This window comes from Scylla paramamosain, chromosome 29 (genome assembly GCF_035594125.1).
Source record: "Scylla paramamosain isolate STU-SP2022 chromosome 29, ASM3559412v1, whole genome shotgun sequence".
Taxonomy (NCBI): Eukaryota; Metazoa; Arthropoda; class Malacostraca; order Decapoda; family Portunidae; genus Scylla; species Scylla paramamosain.
In genome coordinates, this window is record NC_087179.1 from 12,234,380 (window position 1) to 12,259,787 (window position 25,408).

The 25,408-nt window shown below is 40.5% G+C and overlaps 2 protein-coding genes across 2 annotated transcripts in view; one reads left to right on the forward strand and one right to left on the reverse strand.

Annotated features, from left to right (window-relative positions):
• Positions 1–14,854, forward strand: part of LOC135115319 (serine/threonine-protein kinase 3-like) — a 30,840-nt gene extending 15,986 nt beyond the window's left edge. Inside the window, 8 exon segments of the mRNA XM_064031944.1 lie at positions 1–22; positions 832–911; positions 1,416–1,541; positions 2,181–2,445; positions 2,448–2,506; positions 5,837–5,888; positions 5,891–5,964; positions 6,254–14,854. The exon segment at positions 1–22 is cut by the window's left edge and continues 198 nt beyond it. Of these exon segments, the coding sequence (XP_063888014.1) occupies positions 1–22; positions 832–911; positions 1,416–1,541; positions 2,181–2,445; positions 2,448–2,506; positions 5,837–5,888; positions 5,891–5,964; positions 6,254–6,412 (837 nt within the window). The 3' untranslated portion in view covers positions 6,413–14,854.
• Positions 14,855–15,115: 261 nt separating this feature from the next.
• On the reverse strand, positions 15,116–20,798 carry LOC135115320 (BET1 homolog). Its single transcript, XM_064031945.1, has 6 exons — positions 20,772–20,798; positions 20,445–20,493; positions 19,053–19,188; positions 18,105–18,223; positions 17,584–17,640; positions 15,116–17,247 (listed from the first exon to the last, which is right to left on the reverse strand). Exons 3-6 carry the CDS (start codon positions 19,069–19,071, stop codon positions 17,092–17,094), a joined length of 351 nt encoding a protein of 116 aa, XP_063888015.1. The 5' UTR covers positions 19,072–19,188; positions 20,445–20,493; positions 20,772–20,798; the 3' UTR covers positions 15,116–17,091.
• Positions 20,799–25,408: the final 4,610 nt, after the last annotated feature.

The window sequence follows — 25,408 nt, forward strand, 5'->3', positions numbered from 1 at the left end:
GACGAAGACTCCACCATGAAAAGTGAGTGGGAGAAAGAGAGAAGCAAACAGGCAGACAGACAGACATTTGAACATTATGCATTTATTCATAGCCAGTATATAATAGAGTAAAGGATTTAGTTTTTTTGTTAATGGCTAGCCTTTCTGAAGCTGGAGATCTTTTATTAGACAGACAGAAATTAAAGGATTTCTTGCATATTGTAGAAAGGAAAGACAAGAAGTGGAGAAAGTAGAGGAGGAGGTGGATGAAATGGAAGAATAATGAGTTGATATGGATGGAAAGAATGTACAGATGGTGATAGCATAATTGTTTGTAAAAGTTTATTGACTTACTGACTCATTATGAATGATATGAATCAGAAAAGAACCTTGAAAGTACTTAGCTGTAGAAGATAAAACCAAGCCTTATCAGAATATTGAGTGGCATTAAAGTGAACATAACATAACACACAGGAAGCAGTGATGGACATAATAATAAGAGGAACAGAAAAGCAACTAGAGATGGTAAAAGAATGCACAACAGAGAGAGAGAGAGAGAGAGAGAGAGAGAGAAAGAGAGAGAGAGAGAGAGAGAGTTTTTAGATCTGCCTGGCCTGGACAAGACAAACAACAGAGAGAAGATTCTTAACATCCTTTATCATCTGGTGGACATGAACAGTAAGAACATCATGATATAGATATAGTAAAAGAAGGCAGGATGGAGAGAGAATTATATACAGAGATAAGATAACAGCATCTGCCTTTATTGGACTGGGCAAAATAGAAGGATGATGAGGGCCTTTGTGTCGTGGCATGATGAAGGTGTAATGGTTATTCTTCCCTCTCCCTCAGGACACGACACAGCGCCAGGAGAGAGGGTAGACCGGCCTCTCTTTCTTGATTATTTTGACAAGAAGGAGCAGGAGAAGAAGGTGGGTGTTTTGTACTAATTTCTCTCTCTCTCTCTCTCTCTCTCTCTCTCTCTCTCTCTCTCTCTCTCTCTCTCTCTCTCTCTCTCTCTCTCCTCTCTCTCTCTCTCTCTCTCTCTCTCTCTCTCTCTCTCTCTCTCTCTCCTCTCTCTCTCTCTCTTATCTGTATGCATTAAGAATTCATATCTAAATAAGTACTTTCTATATAGATTTGTACTACTTATAAACTGTTTCAAATCGTGTAGATAACGTACTGTTGTCTTATTAAGGCTCTTGTTCTGAAACGCCTTGCTCTCTCACCACAACTGTTCTCAAAGACCACACATGATTAGTAAAGAGTGTTTTGCCTGTTGATAATGCAGAAATCTTGTTAAATTGTCACTGCAACCATATAAACACCCTTAAAACCCTTTTGAAAGTAGTGGAGGTATGGCCAGTATGTCAGAATATGAACTTAAATTGTCATGTGAGTGGCATTGGTGAGTGAAGTGTGCTGTGTTCCGGCAGGCGAGGAGCAAAGGAGTGAAGGACAGCAGTTCCTCCCCCCAGCAGGCTGTGTCCCCGCCACAGCAGTACGTAGGCACGGGCCGACCCATTGTGTCCCAGCAGCACCCTGCCATGCAGTCCTCGCAGGTAGTAGTAGTTGCAGTAGTGGTAATAATAGTGATAGTGGTGGTAGATAGGTAAATAGTTATATTTGTCAACCATACAAATATTGGTATTAACCCTCTGAATCTGGTAGTCTTTTTGTAATCTTATTTCTGGTAAATTTATATGCATTCATTGAGTTTCATGGCTGATCTGAAATCAGTGAGTTGTGTATTGAGTCTTGTAAAATACTCACCTTAAAAGTTTCTAATTTCATGAAATTCTAACATAAACTGGAGTGTTTAATATGTTCCTAGAAGTTTTCCCAGACTGTAAGGGTTAAAATTACAAAACACACACACACACACACACACACACACACACACACACACACACACACACACACACACACACATCACACACACACACACACACACACACACACACACACACACACACACACACACACACACACACACACACACCTTGAAATATGTACTTATATAATATATAAGCCATAGTTCTTTCAGTATTTCAATGAGGATTGAGACATGTAGTGTTTCTATCAGTTCCTTGCCTGCTTGATGACTTTGTTGTTATAATTATCCCATTTATAACTGACTGCTTTCCCCTTTTCTCTCTCCCTCCCTGTGCTGCTGTGTTGTGTTGTGCTGTGCTGTGCAGATGACAGTGGACGACAAGCACCTAGCACAGCAGCAGCAGGCACATCTACTACAGCAATCTGCACAGCCCAGCACCATACAGCCACAGCAGCTGCATCTAACCCAGCAGCAGCAACAGCAACAACTACAGCAGCAACATGCACAGCAGAACACTCAGAAGTCACAGCAGCAAGTACAGCAGCAGCAGCAGCAGCAACAAGCACAGCAGCAGCAGCAGCAACTGCAGCAGCAGTACCCCACGGGTGAGGGCACCATGGTGTACACCCCCCGGCGGTGGTGCACCCCCAGCCCAAGCCGCTGTCTGCTGAGGAGCGCAGGAAGTTTGAGGTGAGCTGCCCTGTGTGATAACTGACTTATACGTAACACAATGCAACTGTTTATTATGTATGCAATAGCGGTTTTATCATTGCTTCAACACTTTTTGTGTTTATTCTATTAACAACCATTATTAGTTTAATTTTGTATGGAGGAATGGTTTTATTATTATTTTTACACTTTTTATTTATTTATTTTATTGACAGCCATCATTAATTTGATTTTGTATGCAGGAATGTTTTTTTTTATTAATCAAACAACTTTTAAATTTTTTCCTTTTCTGAATTTAACACATTTTGGTTCTTAGACATTCTTCCTCCGCCTTTGAATTCATACAAGTATTATTACTGAGTGAGGATGATAGTAATGATGTAAGGGTAACTTCATACATTTTTCACAATGCTCTGAATATAACAGCCAACATTTAGTAGGGGAATGCTGATATTAGTCATCATATTATTGCTCACAGTGTCTCAAGGGAAGATGTTTTACTATGTAATGTGGGGAGATTTGTTGATATATAACATGCAGTAGGAGTAATACTAGTCTAGAGGTAGAGTTAAGCCACTGACTCTTAACCCAAGTAACTCCTCTCCCTGCCTCCCACACATATTCCGCCCTGACCAGCAAATGGGCGAGGAGGAGAAAAATGTGAGTAGAAGGCGAAACTTTCATGGTTTAGTAGGATGACTGATTGAGGGATTCATGATCGAAGGTGTCAGTGTTACCAGTCACTTAATGTCTGTGCATCTGGGAATGTATTAGCAGTTTATGTCTCTTCCCATCACTGTCTGCCTGTCCTATGTGTTTTGTGGCTAGCTAGTGTTACAGAGAAAGCACAGTTATCCACACACACATAATCTGAGGTGCAGCAGTGATGGGAGTGTATCTGATTCATCTACAGCTCTTCCCATCACTTGCTGCCTATGTGTGTTGTGTGGTGTGGCCAGCTGTAGCACACACCACTGTTGTATTATTGTTGTATATCACTTTGCAGTATGATACAGAAATATTTATGAATAGAATAAAAGTCTGTGTTTTTGCATCACATTTTGACACAGGAAGGTTCAATGTTTGCTCATCCACACACTGGAGGATGATATAATTATAACTTTTTAGTTATTATTATATCACTTCTTTGTTTTTACTGATAAAACAAATTTTTGGGGAGTAACATTGAGTTTTTAATACCTGTGACTCCTCAACACAAAAAAAAAAAATAAATAAAAATAAAAAAAAATAAAATAAAAATAATTTATATATATATATATATATATATATATATATATATATATATATATATATATATATATATATATATATATATATATATATATATATATATATATATATATATATATATATATCATTAGAGGAAGCATAGCTGCTCCACACACACACTTCATCCACTGTGCTGTGCTGCCAGTGAGAGGGAGGACAGAAGTAATGGGGGCTGAGTGCTGTCTGCTATTCATGCTTGTTTTAATGTCACCATGGTGCAGCCACTTGTACACATGTAGATTGGTAGCATTGGCTTGTTGATTACTGTGATGTAGCTGGATTGAAGGACAGACTTGTTGATGTTAGTTCATGTTGGGTGCCAGGTGTTTGTTCTCATATATTTCTGTGCCTTTAAATCCTTCTGCAGCCTAAAGAAGACTTGATTAACCTGCTGCTCTCCATTGAATTTTCTTTTGCACTTACTAGAATTCTTCTGTGGTCCAGAGAAAACACAATTAACCCCCTAGTCTCTGTCTATCTTTGTTTTGCACTTCAATTTGTCATCATCTTGGAGAAGACAACACAGACTTACTTCTGTACTTTCCGCCTCATAAGACGCACTTAAAGAAATAAAAGGAGAAGAATATTAGAAAAATCACACTGCATCTTATATCCTGATGGTCAGGTTTTGGCAGGCCTGGGGGTTATTGTTACTGGTACACGTAGCACCCAAAACACCTCTATTTGACACAATAATTCCCAGTTGTCCCCAAAATGAAATATATATGTTATATGTAAATTATTAGGTAATGATTACAAATCATAGTAATGCTAAAGAAATTAAATTAAGAAAATGTATTAGATTGTTGTCTTGATGTGTATACTAGACAGCCATTGTCCAGCCACACTTAGAAAGAGTGAAGGAGGGAAGTGAGTTGCCCTTCTCATGATGCAAGGCTAAAATGTAAATATAAGCTAGAGTTGTCCACTTCTTAGACATGGAGTTGCATTTCTGTAACTTTTAGGGCACAATGGAATGATATATCTTTTGAGACATGGAAAGAGCAGTGAGGGCAGATGGGGTAGCCAAGATGGAGATGTGGGCACAGGAGCTGCTGCCAGTGCTGCATCCAATGTAAGGAACACACACACACACACACACACACACACTGCCTAGTGTAGCGGTTAGCACGCTTGGCTCAAAACCAGGGAGGCCTGGGTTCGAATCCCGGGCGCAGCGAGGCAAATGTGTGTAGCCCCTGTTCACCTAGCAGCAAGTAGATATGGGATGTAACCCAAGAGGTTGTGACCTTGCTGTCCCGGTGTGTGGTGTGTCTGTGGTCTCAGTCCTGCCCAAAGATCAGTCACTATGAGCTCTGAGCTCTTTCCGCAGGGGAATGGCTGGCTGGGTGACCAGCAGACGACCGTAGGTGAATCACATGCAGGCCACCATCGAGTGTTGATATATTGTTCTGTCTCTGCTCCTTGCTGAGGTAAAGCACCAGTGCTTTGGACAACAACACTATTGCACAAGAGAAGACACTTATGGCATCTCATTTAATTTTAAGTAAAATATTAAAGGAAATGTGATTAAGAATAAGAGCAACTTCTGTCTTTGAAAAATGTGGAGTTTTAATTTTTCCTAAATATATCTTGCCAAATTATAGGTGCATCTTATACTTTAATGTGTCTTGTATGGTAGGAATAGAGTATTTAATCATTCTGTAACTTGGAGAAGACAAAAATAGCCTCTCTCTCTCTCTCTCTCTCTCTCTCTCTCTCTCTCTCTCTCTCTCTCTCTCTCTCTCTCTCTCTCTCTCTCTCTCTCTCTCTCTCTCTCTCTCTCTCTCTCTCTCTCTCTCTCTCTCTCTCTCTCCCTCTCTCTCTCTCTCTCTCTCTCTCTCTCTCTCTCTCTCTCTCTCTCTCTCTCTCTCTCTCTCTCTCTCTCTCTCTCTCTCTCTCTCTCTCTCTCTCTCTCTCTCTCTCTCTCTCTCTCTCTCTCTCTCTCTCTCTCAAAATTCCCATTGCTGTGAATGTGAGCCAAGGAGGGCTGTAGCAGTCAGTAGGCTAAGTGTTGCACTGCCTGGTGGTGGCAGCACTGAGGGTTGTGGTCTGTTGCAGAATGACCTGCAGAGACAGCTGGTGCAAATGAACAATCCAGCTCACCACCGGCCGCCCCTGCCCGCGGCGTGGCGGCAGAGAACCAGCCGAAGTTCCAGCGTTCCTTCATTGACGGAGACTTTGACTTTGTGAGTGATGGCAGTGTATGTTCTTGTTGTTGTTGCTGTTGTTAATGTGAGTGATGGCAGAGTGTGTTGTTGTTCCTGTGAGTTGCTGTTTATATTGGTGTATTAACCCTTTCACTGTTTTTCTTGATGCATTAACTCTTTCACTGTCATTTTCTTGATGCATTAACCCTTTCACCACTTAGCATTAATTCATTTGACTGCTGCTCCTTAAAAGAACATAGTAATATAACCCTGATAGTTTTGAAATGACCAGTTTCCTGCCTGACACATGGCCTTGTGTTCCTGGCAGCTGAAGCACCTGACATATGAGGAGCTGCACCAGCGCATGGCCACGCTGGACCAAGAGATGGAGCGGGAGATTGATGAGCTGCGGCAGCGCTATCAGGCCAAGCGGCAGCCCATCCTGGATGCCATGGACCAGAAGCGAAAGAGACAGCAGAATTTCTAGCACATTAGTCGTGTACATAGGAGGTGTTTTGCAGTGGTCGGCATGGCACGCGCTGACTGAGATGTGCCGCTGCCGCCAGCACACAGCACTGCCGTGGCATGTGCTGCACTTGGAGCTGCTTCAGACTTTCTGGTGTGGAGGCAGAGAGGAAGGAAGGAAGGCCCTGGCTCAGTAACACAAGGAAGTGTTGACGCTGGGAACCAGTGCACCCCAAGCTGTGAGGGAGCCGTGATTCACCTTGTGTCTGGCTGTGGCGAGGGTGCGTGTGTGTGTGTGAGTGTGTGCGGTGTGTGTCTGTGGCAGACTCGGCAATGCCTCCAATCCTGAGGGACTTCCCTGCTGCTCAACACTGCTTAGCTGGAGAGTGAGTCCTCTGTGGAGGGAGGGAGTCAGGAGGTGGGGATTGGCGGGGCACAAGACAGGATCCAGCGCCTCCCTGGCTGAGCACCATCCTGCCCTGTGGAGGGACCCCAGTATTACTAAAGACAGTGTGCTGCGCTGGGCTCACAGATGTGCCTGCTTCTGGCTGGCCCTGAGAGACGGCATTATTTGAGGAGTGCTGGCACACCTGTCCCTTGGCACTGCTGCTGCATAGCTGGCACTCACTGGCAGTGCAGGGCAAGAGGCAAGATGTCTTAGTGAGTGTCGTAATCAGTATTTTCTCCCGGTGGAGGCTAAGTCTTGTCGGGATGATGCCGTCTTAGTAGTAAGCCAAGAAAGGCCACATTATAATTTTAAGGGAAGTGGAAACATTGGAACACGTAACCGAATCATCCTGAATCACTACCGTCTGATTGGACTTGCATTTCTAAATCTCAACACGAAAACGTTTTCAGTTCCTCATCCAAGTTCCTGTTACTCGGTGGCCAGGGAAGACTCATGGTCCACGCACACCAAGGCCAAACCCAAGTGTGCTGCCTGTGTGTGTGTGTGTGTGTGTGTGTGTGTGTGTGTGTGTGTGTGTGTGTGTGTGTGTGTGTTGGGGGCAGATGCCTGCAGCCTCCCAGGTATGAGACAGCTTTGGTGGTAGGCACCACCCAGCCAGCATTTGGGTGTGGGTGTGTGAGCCTGGTGGTGTGATGGGGCAGGCAGTGGAGGTGTTGCAGTGTTACAGGGGACTGATTGCATGTTACCTCTAGTCAGACAAATAATACAGATCTTCCCAGCCCAGGTCACCGACTCGAGGGAAGTGCCGAGCTGTCGTAGCAGCCGTTGTGCTCCTCCCTCCTGTTGGTACAAGTGCCTCAGTCAGGGCTTGAATCTTTGTGTTATTTTAAGTCAGTGGGAAAGCTCGTAGGTTTTTCTTGTGTGCGTCTCGTCGGGAGGAGACGAGAGCGCTGAGCAGTCTGTGCATCGACGGTCAGTGGTGTAGGTAGTGTGCCAGTCTGACCCTTCCCAAGTGGCGGCGGTGGCGTGTACGAAGGTTCTTTTCCAGTTGCCATAACAAAACTAGAATACGTATATCAATTAGAACCCAAGTACCAAACCTCAGATTATTTTTGTATCGACACAAAATTCATCGTGGTAGACACTCACTTATTTTTCATGACGCGCAGCAGCGGCAGCGGCGGCGATATCACTTGTTAAAAACTTCAGAAATCAGGGATCTTGTGACTGAAGCTTCAGAATTACATATCTCATAATGGCTTCTTTTAGTGGATCAATCTTAGGCTTCCAGGATTACTTTATGCTTAGGAGGTGAGCGTTTGGTTGGCTCTGCCTGGAGTTGGGGCAGAGGGTGAAGGGGAAGGTGGGGTGGAACACATGAACACTGGAGTGATGTGGAGTGTGGCGGTTCATTTTGTTGAGGTTTGATCCTTTTGGTTAAAGCTTTGGATGCTCCTTACCATGGAAGGCAGAAGGAATGCAACGCTGTGTTACTTGTTTGTTGTGTCCTGCTCTGCTGCCTCGTCTTGTCTTGTCTTGTCCTGCTGCTTCTGTTCTTCATCCTGAGCCATTTATCATCTCTCATCGCTCCTAAATGAAAGTAATTAATTAAAAGAAGAATGTCTCAAAAACAATAATATAAAAAGTTCAACATAAGTAGTTTTTTCTCTTGTATTGAAATGTTACATGATAACTGAAATTTGATTTTTATCTTTCCCCACAATGAAATCAAAATGCTGATGAAATTTGTTTTATGAATAGTTTTCTTCATTATTCACTACATAGTTATGGAGAGATGATGGTAGCAGCTGCAGTGGCAGCAGCAGTAGCGGCATTCCCTCTTTGTATGTCAGTGTATCACACTGTGCTTCAGGCGTGACCTGCGATGGTGCCATAACTACTACTGTGTTCCGAGACTCCAAGGCGCAGCATGTGTGTGATGGGAAAGGGACAGGGAAGGGAAAGTGTACAGCACAAAATGATGGAATAACAATAATTAAAGGTCTGTGTTATTTTAGTTCAGCCACCGTGATAATAGTTGTAATAGAGATGAAGGTAGGCTCCAGAGGTGTGGAGAGAGAGAGAGAGAGAGAGGGGGAGAGAGAGAGAGAGAGACAGAGAGAGAGAGAGAGAGAGAGAGAGAGAGAGAGAGAGAGAGAGAGAGAGAGAGAGGAGTGCAAATACAGCAGAGAATCTCATGTGTTTTCCATTGCTTTATGTCCTAAATCTTTTGGTACAGAAACACAAGAGTGGTCCTCAATATTCTACTCTTGTGTGGTGTTTACTTACAGTGTTTTGGAGGATGGCGCAGCCTGCCTTGACGCCATGTTACATTATGACGTACTATACTGATAGTTTTGTGTGCTTAAGTTAACACCTCAAGAAGTGTTATATCGGATAATCAAAGAGAATGGGTCTGGTTGTCTTCACTCAGGCTAGTCTGTACGTTAGTATGTGTGCCAAGACTTACCCTATGTTGTTCCCTGCCTTCCTTAGTGTGTGTGTGTGTGTGTGTGTGTGAGAGAGAGAGAGAGAGAGAGAGAGAGAGAGAGAGTGTGTGTGTGTGTGTGTGTGTGTGTGTGTGTGTGTGTGTGTGTGTGTGTGTGTGTGTGTGTGTGTGTGTGTGTGTGTGTGTGTGTGCGTGCGTGCACACCAGGATGTGTATGCTCCTAACTAGACCTGTGTAGTGTGGACAGGTAATGCACAGCAGTTTTGTTGTGTTATTCCTCAGGGCTGTGGACTCACTACACATCACCCCAACTCTCATTCTGTCTGTTGGTTACAAGTCTCTCAGTTTGTATCACCTCTGATTCTGACTCCAGTGACCCAGTATTGCTTCTGCTTCCAATGCCTCGACTCCACAGCCCTGTTCTGCCCTGTTTCATGTCTTGCTTTGGCAGGAACATAGAAAAAAAAAAAGGAAATGAGTGAAGGTTTTGTGCTGGAAGATGATTTGAATAATGGAAAATAATACAAAGGAAAGACAACAAATGAAGAAAGGATTCCTGTAAGATAAGCTATGTAGAATCTTTGTATATGTGTATAGAACTTTATACTACTGTGATGCATGTGTCCCTCTTCCCTTCACTCCCATCCTTCCTTCCCATCACCCCTCCTGTGGCTCCGTCTCTCACTGCAAGTGGAGCGCAGACAGTGTGTCATCATTGCCCTTCACCGTGCCAGCCTCCACCCTGCTGGGATGTTCAGGCGGCCGGTGGAGGAGTGGACCCAGAGTGAAGGAGTTGAAGCCAAAGAGTGTGTGTTGACTGTGGATGAGAAGTGGCAAGAGGTGGAAGCTGATGAATGTTGATGTCAACCGGCTGGTGGAGTGCCCATATCTAATTTAAAGCAGACTCTTCTGTGTGTTTTACGTATATATACAAACATATGTATATTTCTTTATATTATTTGTAATTTATAAACAACCAGCAACAACAGCCAACCACGTTTTTAATGTCAGTAGGAGTTAGTAGGGAATTACCGACTAATTTAGTGTTAGGTCATTTCTATTTATTTGTGTAGGATTAGTACTACTGTATAGTTTGTGTTCCGTTTCTTCCAGCGCCAAATGTTTGAGAAATGTGTTCAGTGATGCGTTTAGTGTTTGTCTGTGTTTGTTGTGAATCTCCCAGTGTTGAGAATCAGTCAGCCAGTCAGCCAGTCAGTCAGGCAGTCAGTGGAGGAGTAAGTTGTTCTGCATGACACACACACACACACACACACACACACACACACACACACACACACACACACACACACACACACACACACACACACACACACACACACACACACACACACACACACACACACACACACACACTGTACAGGCCAGAGCCACACCCCCCTGTGGCCACACCTTCCCTCACTCCCTCCCAGAGTAACACAACACTTCCTGCCTCCCTCGTCTGCCTGCAGCACCTGGTCAATAAACTTATTTGCTCACATTTCAGACATTGTCACGTGTCTGTGGGTGGTGGAGTGCACCCTGCTTGTGTCAGGTGTGTGGAGGCTGCGTTGCCTCACCTGAGTCAGTGCCTAAATGAGGTGGGTGTCCCGGCAGGTGAGGGAGGCAGGGAGGGCTTCAGGCTGGCAAATGATTAACCATTTTCTGAGGGTTTTAGTATATTGCATTTATAAACATTTACAATTTTTTAATATAACCCAATAACCAGATTTTACTAAGCTGTTTACTTACTACCAGTGTCAAGGAGCATTCCAGACTCGCAATGCTTTAAGATTATCAACATGCATTCATTAACTTTTCCTAAGCTAAGACTTATGCTGCCACAAGAAGACTCAAGTCACAAGTATGAGTGCTACAGACAACGCAGAGGCCAGCACTCAGCACTGAGGTGACAGCTGCTGGCTCTCTGCTCTGCTCTCACACCACACAAACCTTTAGACCAATCCTAGAAAATTTGTTAACTTTTGAGGCACAACAGTTTACAGGGGAGGTTTTGAGGGATGTAATTGCTGAAAAGGATAAAGAAAAAGATTTTGAATTCATATGGGGAAGTAATACATGCTAGACACATTTTCCCAGCTAAGTCAGTAGGAAACAAGCAGTAAGTCACACATCTGCCAGGTGCTTCTGAGAGGTTGAATATTTTGGCTTCCAGTGTGCCCCATGCATCTCCCACTTGTCTCGGGATGAAGCTACACTCCCTGTCCTTCCATTCCTCTTCCTTGTCCTCCCCGAACCACTACACTCATCTAGGGCTTACAGGGTGTCACATAACTGCTATGTGATATGTTTTTTGATGACCTGATGAAATCTTAGGGATCTCATTTCCAAGTTAATCCTCATCATATCTTTGAGAATTAAACCTTTTCCCAAAAAACCCAAACTGGTGTGTAACTTTTTCGGTACTTTTGGCGTCCCCCGTCTCGTAAAACACCCCACTCAACGTTATACAAATGTTAACAAAATAGAGATATTTACTGTACCACTGCTAGTTTGAAAATTGTACGTTAAGTGTTTAAAGTGAAAAACTATGATTTGTATTTTCAAACATTCCACCTCCTTACCTCGACTACTTTTACCAGGCTCTAGTGAAGGGTGTTTGGGTTTTCAAGGGTGCTCTCATGATCTTGGTAATAGTTTAGTGTGGATTCTACACCTCTGATGGGGAAACAAATGCCCACAGGAGCTCAACCAATCGTCCCTTTGGCCTTGGACAAATCCTGATGAGAGGCGGAAGTGTTTGAGAATACGAATCTATGTCGTTGGTTTTCGAGTTATAAAGGTCGTCTTAGGGTGACCCAGCGGCTAGGTATGTGTGTGTGGTGCCCCTCGTGTCCTCCCTGCCCCCCCCCATCTCCCTCCCTCCTGCTGCACCACACCATCACCATCACCACCATCATCCCCTTCAAGCAATACACAGTCAACACTACTGTAACCATCCTGTGTATATAGCTACAGCTGTAACCTGACTGGGGCGTTCATCCTGTATCATAATAGCTGTATATTCTGTATAATGTTTGTACTACAACACTGTATAGTTCTCTGTCTCTCTTTCCCTGTGTCTCACTCTTGTGTACAGGCCCCTTCCTCTCCTCATACTTCATAATTCGTTCAGCTCCTTCAGATTAGCGAGTGCGTGGCATGCGTGGAGTGTGTTTGTAAGTGTGAATGTGAACTGTGGTGCCTTGCAGTGAACGTGGCTGATGACATTGATGATTGATGCATTGTGGTCGGAACAACAACACTGTGAGCCTCCCTTACACCAACCCTTAGTGAGATTCAAAAACAACAGCAACATCAGTAATATTTTGTAGTGGCATGGTGGTGGTCGCTGCCACGTAAGCCACATCAGGGAGGGTGTGTCAATCCATATCTCTTTCTGTGTGTCTTTGTCTCATGGGGGAGTGTGTGTGTGTATCTTGCGTTCATTGCGAGTTATTCATGCCAAAGTTGTACTAACCAGCCCGCCCCTTCACATTAATTCACCCCCAGTCCCATACAGTTTTAATTGTGCATTTTGTTTGCTGTTTTGTGGAAATCATACTTTTTTTACCTGAATGATTAAGACATTTTATTGATCTCCTTTGTCATTCCTTGATAAGGAAATCTTACTATTTTTCTTTTTTTTTTTTTTGAATTTTAGGGAATTTTATTTATCTCTTCCTAATCTTTTCCAGTTTTAATACTGATTTTTCTCTTGTCATAATTTGCTGGAAGCTTTTTTTTTTTATTAAAGCACTTTTGTATTCAGTTTTGCAGTCTTCAATTTTACCCTCTTGCTTGTCAGTCTTTGGAGTAAAATTTGACATCTTCCCTTTGTAGTTGTATTAAAAAAATCATCCTCCTTTAGACTCAGGTATTGAGACCACAAGCAGTTATTGTACCTAACAGAGAATCAACAGATCAGTGCGGACAGAAGAGAAAAACCAGGAGAGTGGCGAGACTGGAGTACAAATAGTGTATATATGACTAAATCATCCTAGACGTGTAAGTTTTTCTGTGCTGCCTAATGTACCGTAGAGGTAATAGTCAAAGTAGCAGTGGCAGTAGTAATTACTGTAGCAGTGATGTCATTCTTCCAGGTGTTAGTAATTACACTACATTCATTACTTGTACACTACAGGTGGCACTTCAACTTCTGTAGCACCTACTTAACACTACTTAAATAGCTTACTACTACCATTTTCATCTACCACCACCACTACTACTACTACTACTACTACTATGATTACTACTACTACTAATGCCTTTCATAGTAAGAGGTGACAACTCTGTGAGGGTGGGAGAGAGCTGGGCAGAGTGTAACAAGAGAAACCACAACACTATATAGTAGTTTGAACTCGGTAAAAAATTGAAATACAAAACAATTCTATCTAGTACTGAGAATGCGGGAAGAAAAACAAAACAATAAAACAAAACTCAAAACCTTGTGTGTTTGTGTGTTTGTGTGTATGCATGTTCATTGACAGGCTTGTGAATTGAGAGGAAGAGGAAGAGCAGGCAGCAGTTACAAGATGAAGAGGATGCTTGAGTGTCTAGGAGAGGATTAGGTACATGGCAATTCCACATGACAGACTTACAGCATTGCAGAAGGGAGGGAGTCAGTCTGTGTGTGTATTTTGCCAGTAGTAATGTTTTAGACTGATGTGGTGTGTGATGTGTTGCTGCTGCTGTTAGGTGTGTGTGTGTGTGTGTGTGAATGGGATAGGTGATGAGTGCTATATTTAACCTATAGTGTATTTTTGACTCTTACCAGTTACCAGTGTAGGTCTTGCATTTCAATACAGTTTCCCCTTCCCCCCAACATGTGAAATAACCAGACTTTTCAAAAAAAAAAAAAAAAAACTCATCAGACTTTCATCAATCTCTCTCAGGGCAAGAACTGATTTTACGAATATTCCTTTGACAACCCAAAACCGATTGACTACAGATTGTTATTGTAATAAATAGATATATATACATACATACAAATATATATTAACAAAAAAATGTCAAAATCTACTAATTTTTGTAACATGTGTTGACATTACCCCAACCGAGGTGATGTGTGTTGCCTCCCCCAAGTCACCTATGCAATAATGAACTAACGGACCTCGCCAGTGTGTCACCCCCACCTCACACCACACCGCTTGTCCTTGAGGAAAGCTGCTAGAGACCATCACGTGGCAGTCCCTTTGTAAACTATACCTTCTTATACACCACCTATCATGCTACTGACTCAACACTGTGAATGCAAAGTCTATTCCAGTCATCTACCACTCCATTCTTACCTCATTGCTAATAAGACTGAAAACCTTAGCCACACCTATTCATAAAAAATCGGTACAAGGTGTAAGAAGGCCTTGTCACCATTGCATCAGACACTTCATCCTACATTACATCGCCTGTGTGGTCCCTCCCTGCCACTGCTGTGGGAGGCGAGGGTGGTGGTGTGGCTGTGAATGCGGGGGTGACTCTCTGCTTGCGTGCCGTGACTCCGTACTTTTACTGCCCCAGGTCCCCTCCTCACACCCTAACCCTCTTGTGTGTTGGGTGCTCAGATGCCCAAGAGTATTTTGTAGATCATGTAAAATAAATAACAATACATATGCCTCCTTGTTATTCTCCCTTGTTGTGTGGGAAAGGAGTTGATGGTGAAATTCTGTAGCATGCACTGTTCTGTTTAACTCATCACCATTCTTTATGCAGTCCAGACCATGCATTGTTCTTCATTCTCTTAATTCCATGCACTGTTCATTCTACTCAAGATATTCCAAGATTCAAAATAAGCAAGTGAGAAATTTTTCTCACAAAGAATGATCTCTCTCTCTCTCTCTCTCTCTCTCTCTCTCTCATCAATAAAACACAAGTAAAGTCATTCATTTATTCGATATAAAAAATAATCTTCATATAAATATGGCTAAAAGTGACATGGTCAGCCTCAACATGACACTCCTTGGGCATATGACATGACAAGTTGCTGGTAAGACATCTGGTTATCACCTTAACAGATAGAGCAACAGTGCACAAACAGACTGACAGAGCATGAGTCATCGGCATCAGTAATCATTTGGGAACATGTCACACTTCACACCTCACTTCAGAAATTTGCAAACTCTCAGCTAACCATCCTATGTATAAATTCATATCACTGAGACAAAATAGAAACAAAATAGGACTGACAGAACCTGGATCAGCAGTCATTTGTGGGAAGACTACAGACAGACCACATTTCAATGAGTTACTTGAGGAACTTGCAAATCCTCAACTAACCATCCCATGTGTAAATTTATATTATTGACACAAAGCAGATGCAAAACTAGACAGACAGAACTTAAGTCATCAGCAGTCACTTGTGGGTAGACTGAAAACATACCACACCTCACACCTCACTTCAGCAACTCAAACAGACAGCTTAACATCACTGTACAGGCTTGGATAGCTGTGATGATAAAGTTGGAAGTTTGATAATGTTTCCCTCATTCTTATGTCATTTGATTTGTTGATATTTTCCAATTTAGCAAGTTTCATAAGCTGTGCTGTACCTAAGCTCCTGGGTGTTGTAGCTTGGTGCACAAGACTATTCCACCATGGGCTGACAGAGCTAAGAATGCAAATGTGAGTGCTTTGTCTGGGCCATCTTGTGTGGAGTTGCTGCCCTGGTATATACATAGATAGATAGGTCTCATGAAGAGTATATCAGTGAATTAGACTTCAGATTAAGAAAAAACACTAGATACAGTGGAAATGGGAACCATACACTACTCAACTTTCCCTCACTATTGACATGCTTATTTTCCTGTGCAAGGTTACAAGACTCTTAACCATGATACCAGCAACAAAACATCCTGAGCATCTGAGATAAAAACTACATAAAAAAACAAGAACAAGAACACATGTAGCACATAACTTGACCTGTCTTTATATCCAGCAAATAACATGGGAGGCAGTCTTGGGTCTCTATCTCACTTTGAGCACCTTTTTCATCACATCTAGAACAAAACTCCTCCCACACAACATCTACCAAAACACTCTCACTACAACACCAGAAACAAGCCTCACTACATAAAAATGGATCCTCTACAACAAACACTAAAACAGCTGGTAAAATTGCCCCATAAAATACCATAAGAGGAACACAGGAACATGAGTCTGTGGTGCCTTCATCCCCATGTCTGGAAATCCTCCCAAAAATCCCAGCCCTCCCTTAGCTCAGTGGCTTGTGAGATTGCATTTACTTTACCTCCTCAAGTTAAATAAAGGACTATGAAGAAAATAGGACTGAGAGAGAAGCTTTACAGTTAATGAACCAGACAATCTCTTGAAAGGTCCAAGAAAAGCATGACTGATCAAGGAGCTTAAAGTCAATCAATAGGTTAACAACAATAGGTTAATTCAAGTAAAAGACAACAGAGAACTATACAATCAAGAAGGGTGTTTTTGCCTAATCAATGGGGCAAGTGAACTATGAAAAGTCCTACAAGAAATATATGTACATAAAAGCCTAAACTAAATAATCAGGAAAGGAGTTTTACTCTAACCAGCAACTGAAACTAGCCAACTAATAAATCTGCAGAAAAGAAGACCAAGAAAAGGCTTTTAAATCCAGCCAAAAGCCACACCAACTTAATTCAAAACCCCAATAAGAAAAATATGAAGAAACAAGTTACATTTAGCCAGAGAGCCACAAAGACCAGCAGCGTGAGAAGCACCAAACACTACAGGCCAACATGACATTAAGAGGGACTGCATAACACATGAGGGAACCTTAACTTACAGCCTTGGATCTTGGGGGAAGGGTAGGGAAGCCACAACAGATTTAAAAACATCAATGGCTAGATGCCCATCACCTAAACTTGAGAGCCACCCACAGGAGGAGGAAGACGACAAAGCAGAAGGCGAAGAGGATGGGGAGGTGGCAGTGCTGGGAGCCTCTGCTGATCAGGCCCAGACGCTTCATGCTTCTCTCTAGCAGGTTGCCCGAGCGGAAAAACTCATCATCCTGCCGTGCAAGAGATGAGCGTTAGTGTTTTGTACTCAGTTATTTGCACAACTATTATATGTGATCCAGCCCAACACAGAACAAAGACATTAAATGAAATCATGATGACGACAAATTGCCAGAATATGAAAACTTTATGCTGATAGATTTATTAAGTGGAAAAGAATATTTATGCTGATAGATTTATTAAGTGGAAAAGAAAAGGAAAAAAATTCAAGACAACCTTATAGAGATTTATGCGAACCAGTGACCTCAAAAGATGAAAGGAAAAGATGCAGAAGGATATTAGAAAGATGTGTGTGTCTCTAAGCTGGAGGTGCACCAAGCAGCACTCACCATCTCCCCCAGCATGGTGTTCTGTCCCCGCACTTCATTCCGGATCTCAATGCTCACCTGCAAGAGATGGAAAGACTGACTTTGACAAAACACACACACACACACACACACACACACACACACACACACACACACACACACACACACACACACACACACACACACACACACACAGACAGCAAATGATTCTTCTACTGAACCAAAACTTTAAGCCATTCACCTACTCCTTTAATTTTCTAAAGGATTCAGAGGACCTTCAAAGTTAAATTATTCTTTTTATCCCTCCCCCAGTACACAGCCACCCACCAACAAAATCACAAAGGCCTCACAATAACTGACACTATCAACCCCTACCCTGTACACAAGATCCTTGGCACATGAACACTACAGCCACACACAAACAAAACCCCAAAGACCCAGTATTATAACTAATACTTTTAACTGACTTGATTCATGCCTCCCCTATACACAAGACCCTGACAAAAAGAACAGAGCCATTCAGCAACATCACCAAGACTCACCGACTTGAGTGTCTTGACCTTATCCTTGAGCTGTGTGGTGAGGTGTTCGTTCTCCTCAGCCAGGTACTGTGAGTCGCTGTTCTGGCCATACGGGTGCTGTGTGGGTTCTCCCTGTGCTGCTGTGGGGGAAGACATGCTGTTGCTGCTAAGAGTCTTCAGGTGATGTATGTAACCTTGCAGTTTGTTAACACTTTCAATGCTAAAAATTTTTCCTAATATCCCCTACAACTTTTTATTGATTTATTTATTTTTGTACTAGTCTCAAAAATACATTTATAGCCTAAAAGGGAAAACTAGCTTCCTTTTTTTTACTTTCTTAAATAGGTATGCAGCCTAAAACAGACAAAAGTAACTGTATTCTCTTTTTCTTTTAGTTTCTTAAATATTTATGCAGCCTAAAAGGAACAAAATTGACTTCCTAACATCTTTTTCTTTACCTCTCTTAAATAGCTATGTAGCGCAGAAAATACAACATTAACCTTTCCTCTCATCTGTGTGTGTACCAATGCAAACTGTCTTACAATACTCTGAATGTCACACAGAGGTGACTACAGCAGTAAAAAGGCTAATGAGAGCCTGACCAGGATGAGTGGATATCACAGTATTACATTTATATCATTCATTGCTTAGTGATAAAATCTGTACATTATAAATAATACTGTTAACAAGAAAATCTAAAAAAAGAAAAAGAAAAAAAAATCTATCATTTTTAATTCCCAACACTTAAAGTAACGTGAAACAACATAAACAATGTTTATGTTGTTTCACACTTAAACTTAAAACTAATGATAAAACTCACAAAAATTTATCTCCATTACAAATGTTAAATTCAGACAGGTAAAGCTGATATCAGAAATACACACTGCAAGTAGTGAGACTTAATACTTAAAAGGATTAATAAATGTCTACTATGTTAGCTACAACAGCAATAAGCTTCACATCCCCTACCATTCTGTGCTCTCCGCATCTTGGCTGGTGGAGTGGAGGGCTGCTGTCTTGCTGGTCGTGCTATGAGCTGTGCTGCTGGCTGAGTACTCTTAAACAGACTGGTAATGTGCAGCAGGTTGTGGTGGTGTTCAACAGTCTGCAGTGGAGGAGAGAGTTACAAGACTTTCCTTTTACTGGTAAGCACTCAAACTTCCTGCCTGCTTCTGTATTTCCTCAAGCTTGTGACTTAAAACTTTCAAAAGGGCTTCAAGACGCTTCTCCAGGTAATTCAGCACTTATCTTTGAACAGTCTCCTTTAGTCCGGGATCTTCAGTGCTCTCTCTCTCTCTCCCTCTCTCTCGTAACATGTTTTTATTTGCCCTTACTCAGATCCTTCCTACACAATACAAGAAAAATTAAAATATAACCATAACCCAAACAAAGCAGACAACCTAACATCCTTATGTCCCAACGGGAAACAAACCATAACACACAAAACACAAATCAACCCCCGTACAGGTGACACGACCATCTGACAAGTAAGGTTCCCTCCCATCCCACCTTCTGGAGGCATAAAGCAGCTAAACTATGCATGATTCCACTACTATCTTTATATCCACACATTTGATGCACGCTTCTGTGTTTACCCGTGGCTCTGGAAGGCAATCCAACACCAGGTACAGGGGCCAGGAAGAGTCAAATGAGGAACACTGGTGCCGATCTTTTTCTTGTTTTTTACTCTTACGTCATTCTAAACACTATGACTACGTGCCTAACATTTTTTGCTCTTTACTCCTTCTGATCATATTATTTATTTTTGTTTCATAGAGAATTTTAATATTTTGAATTGCTTGCACATTTAAAAGAAAAAAAAAATAGATGTGCCGTATGGGAGTTGACTACGAACCTCAAGCATTTTTAAGAAGCTATTTTATCTCTTACCTCTTATATTAGCTATTTTATGTTCTGAGAATGCTGAATAATTTTTTAATTGTTTGTATATCTGACTATTGTTGTAAAGAAACTGTATGGAATGCTCTCTCTCTCTCTCTCTCTCTCTCTCTCTCTCTCTCTCTCTCTCTCTCTCTCTCTCTCGAGGAAAAAAACTTCAGACTAATTCCTACAGTAGACGTCAACTACGTGACCGCGCCTTACTTAGCGTAATAGATAACGGCGCCAGCCTCTGTCAACAACGAACAACACAATACTCACTCACACAGTACTCATATGTACTATACGTGCACTCATATGAGGCTAATTCATACACACACCATGCTCATCTGCTCACCTACAGACCTGCTACATATACGGATTCATAACAATAACAATCAAGAAGGCTCGAGGGAAGACGAATAGGGGAAGAGAGATGCTGGAGGAAGACTAGGGAGAGTGAGAAGGATTTTACATACATACCTTTCTTAGGTGAGAGGCTTTCGAATGTAGGAATCTCTTTAATCTGTCACTAGAAAAAAAAAACACCCTTAAAAACCCGTTTCACTTCAACTAGAGGCTTTTGAATGTAGAAATCGTGTTAATCTGACAATAGAACCATAAAACATCTTTAAAAACTCGTGTATCACTTCAACTAAAGCCTTTCGAATGCAGAAATCATGTTAATGTGTTACTAGAATCGTAAAAAAAAAACACACTTAAAAGCCCTTATGCCTCTTCAATTAGGGCCTTTTGAGTGTAGAAATCCTGTTAATATGTCACCAGAACCGTAAAAATGCCCTTCAAAACCTGTGTGTCACTTCAACTAGAGGCTTTTGAGTGCAGAAATCTTGTTAGTCACTAAATCATAAAAAAAAAAACACTCTTAAAAACCAATGTTAATTCAACTAGAAAGTAGTGGAGGTGCGGCGCAGGAGTGTTAAAGAATACGGGTCAGCCAGTGTAGACTCCACCCACAAAGTGACTGTGCCAGTGCGTGCCTTTTTTCCCACTCAATATTCAACCTCTTGTGATACTTGGTGGATTAACTCAGTGGCATGTAAAAGCTTTCATATGAAAGGGGACGGTTGATTTACAGGAAGGCAATCAACTAAAACAGTTCACACCCTTTGGCTGTGTGCCTTTCCTCTTGCCCTGTACAATGAAAGATAGGGCACACACACACACACACACACACACACACACACACACACACACACACACACACACACACACACACACACACACACACACACACACACACACACAGCATGTCTGGAAACACCTAGAAATATTTAGAAAAAATACTAGAAATCATGCTAAATATTGATGAGGAGAGACTAGACTAGAGGGGAGGAAAGTGCCGTTCTGATGACTTCACAGATAATGACGTCATAGAGACCGTTAAATTACGTACGTGTGTATTTCATTTTGAAAATGACCCCTCGAAAAACAGCAGCTAGAATTGAATGGTTTACATATTCTGACAGGCCACATACTTTAACTAATATTGTAAATATAAAGAGATTTCAAGTTTCAATTATATATATATGTATATATATATATATATATATATATATATATATATATATATATATATATATATATATATATATATATATATATATATATATATATATATATATATATATATATATATATATATATATATATATATATATATATATATATATATATATATATATATATATATATCTGACAAGCCACATACTTTAATATTGTGAATATAAAGAGATTTCAAATATATATATATATATATATATATATATATATATATATATATATATATATATATATATATATATATATATATATATATATATATATATATATATATATATAAGAAAATCTTGGAATATTGTTACACTTTTAAAACCAATGAAATATCCACTCATTTTGACTTAATACGAATAAAAATTAAATAAAGAAGAAATAAAAAAAAAATTAGTTAAAAGCAGAAATAAATAAGAAAAAAAGAAAAAAACACTGGAGGAAAAAGTGAAAACATTGTTGGAACATTAACACGATTAAAAAAAAATTCTACAGTCCACAAATTTGACTTAATAGGAGTGGAAAACACTTTAAAAATCATAAAAAAATTTTAAGCAATAAAAACTTAAGTACATGCTGAAATAAAAATCTAGAAAAAACGATTGTCAAAATAGGGCCAATGAGCCCTTGCTTATTTACACATACAACGCCAAAATCAACTTATTTCACTTAATAGATACGGAAAACACTTAAAAAGTAACTCAATATTTTTAGAAATCATAAAATCTTGCTTATTAATCGAAATAAATAAGTTATGAAATAAAAAAAAAATAATATTGGAACAGGCTGGGACAAGCATATCCAAGATGGCGGCGGGCCAGTGAAAGGGACGACCATCAAACTTAAACCAGGCAATGGCGGATATGAAAGCTTCATCATATTTCGCTATTTTGTGACAGGATTGGCTTGAATGGCTTATAATAGTAAGAGATTAAGCAGATAGTGGCTAATATAAAGACGACCTACTGTCACCACTGCCGATCCGTTATGTCTGGCTAAATTTCCAGACTCAGATGTGAGGGAAAAAAAAAAAGACACTAGAGATAAATAAATAACCTCGGAAAGTACCAAAATAACGAGTAATAATGTTTAAATGATAATGCTGAAAGACGCTACACTCCGCCCAGAAGATCGGTCGGTAAATAAGGTTAACTCAGGCGAAGATGTTACGGCAGTATTTACCTTCAGTCGTACATCTGTAGTTCTGTTTTGTGGCGTTTAGTCCAGTAAGACGTTGTGGGGATGTAACACCAGTATGTCCATGTTTAGAAACCCTTTGTTCTCTCATTGCGACTTTTCCAAGCCCGCAGATACGATTAGCCGGGTTCTCAAGACCATTTTTCCTTAACACATTGTAGAAGTCTTGTTAATCTGTCACTAGAACCGTAAAAAAAAAAAAAAATAATAATAATAAAATAAAAAAAATAAAAAAATAAAAAAAAATAAAACACTCTTAGAACCCGTATCACTTCAACTAGTGGCTTTTAAAATAGTGGAGGTGCGGCGCAGATGTGCTTCAGAATATGGTCCCACCGAAGGAGTTACAGTCCAAACTACCACCTCGGTCGTCCCGCTCGCCGCCCATCGCCGCGCACCTAGTACCTACGCAGACTGGCGCTACTTACCTCGGTCGGAGCCCAAAAAGTTGACATATTATCAGATGTCAAGTTTGTTATCTTAAAAGAAAGTTTACAATTACAGTAATAGTAACATTACTACATGGATAGGTACAGTACGTGTACAACAACTTCTGTACATATATCGTAATAATAATATAAATATAAATGTAAAATAATATGGATCTTGGCTTCCACATTTTCCTCCTCGTTAATGTCAACCCACTGGCAACAGACCCATCAACTAGCCAACTACTAATTCAGCTGTAGTTTACTCGTTATAATTTGCATATTATGGATTTTAAGAGAGAGAGAGAGAGAGAGAGAGAGAGAGAGAGAGAGAGAGAGAGAGAGTACTAAAAGGAGTGAATGGAATCTTGTGGAGTTCATAAATCGCTTACCTTTTCACATATATATCATATACATTTAAGTTCTGATTCATTAATTGTTCTATACACAATGTATTTCGATGTTTGAGATTGCATGATGGCATTCTTCACATTACCTAGCAGCTTGGACATATGCAGGACATCATTGTGTGTCATGTGGGCCACAAGTTTCCCAACTGGAGTGGTTAAAGTCATCTCTCTTCTCACGCCTCTCTAATCACATGTTATGGAAAAATTTATGCTGTATATATTTCAGAAAGTATTAGAAGGAAGCATATAAAGTATATAAAGTATATTTCAGGGTAAGGAAGGGTAGCCCACCTCATTGTAACAGACAAGATTAGAGGTTGTTTTCTCACCCCTAACAGCTCCCTCATCGCCCAGTTATAAAGTTTAGTGATCGACTAGTCATCCGCGCCCACCCATGATTCGCAGGCGTACAAAGTGAAGATGTAAGTGCCGAGTCAAACAGACTGCCTTCACAATGAATGAGACATCGTTATGTTTCCGTATAAAGGAGACAAATTTCAACACATGACAATTTTTGGCGTGTAGCTTACCGCAAACGATACTGAGCCATCACAGGTGAACGTAACCACAGTGTTCCGCTACTATGCCCGTCGCGTGCATTGGCTCCGCGTCCCCTGGCTCGCTGTTTATAATAAGAAAAAAAATAGAAATAAAAATAAATAAATAAATAAATAAATAATAATAATAATAATAATAATAATAATAATAATAATAATAATAATAATAATAATAATAATAATAATAATAATAATAATAATAAATAAATAAATAAATAAATAAATAAATAAATAAATAAATAAATAAATAAATAAATAAAATAAATAAAATAAATAAATGAATAGAATGAAATAAAAATAAACTTTGTTTTAGCTGTATAGACTTTTATTCCATAATTACCTCAAAACTCGATTCAATATCCCAATCTTCCTTTGCAAATTCGTTCTCGTTGTGGACATTACAACTGCGCCATCCATATAATATAACAAATGTAGACATTATTTAAATGTGAAAGGAGTGGTCCAAACAATCTTGAAGGGCTGGGAATCCATCCATCATAGTTTCGCAACTTAGGAGCCCCAAACATCATTTAGCATAAGGCCACCAGAAGGCTAGAAACAGCCCTGCGTAGAGAGAGAGAGAGAGAGAGAGAGAGAGAGAGAGAGAGAGAGAGAGAGAGAGAGAGAGAGAGAGAGAGATTCTATATCTTTTATCGATGAAAATGAAAGGAAAGAATGACACATACTGCTGTGTTACTCATGAGCGAGGAGAGAGGGCAAGGAGAACATAATGACTCACGAGATGACAGGAGTCCTAAACTCAGGGATTCAATTGGGTCCGTGAAGATCAGATAAAAATTCAACATCTACATTCCCTACATTTTTGTATTAGATGTTATATTTTTGTTAATATGTACCGATGTTACATATTTTTGCTTACAGAAGAAAACCAAAATCTGTAGGAATGTACTTATTGTATCAGGCAGATAACGCAAGCTACGTGTTATCGACGCCAGTTTTTTATCTATATTTATTTATTTATTTTTTTTTTTTCTAGAATACTTCCCCAGTGAAAGAAATAAAGAAAAACATGCGATGCCACTACCTGTAAACATTGTTATCAGCACAGCCAACTGCGGCCGCGATATATATGCTTTATTTTCCATGGTTCATCGCTGCTTTGGAATATTTTCATATACTGTAATTCGTGAGATACACTGTATCAATGGTAAAGCCCTTGCCAAAGATTTCCTAATTGACCATGGACTATGGGACCATGGGGTCCATAACTTTCTCAAGATCCCCAGTGGGGATCATTGAAAAAATAGATAAATAAATAAATA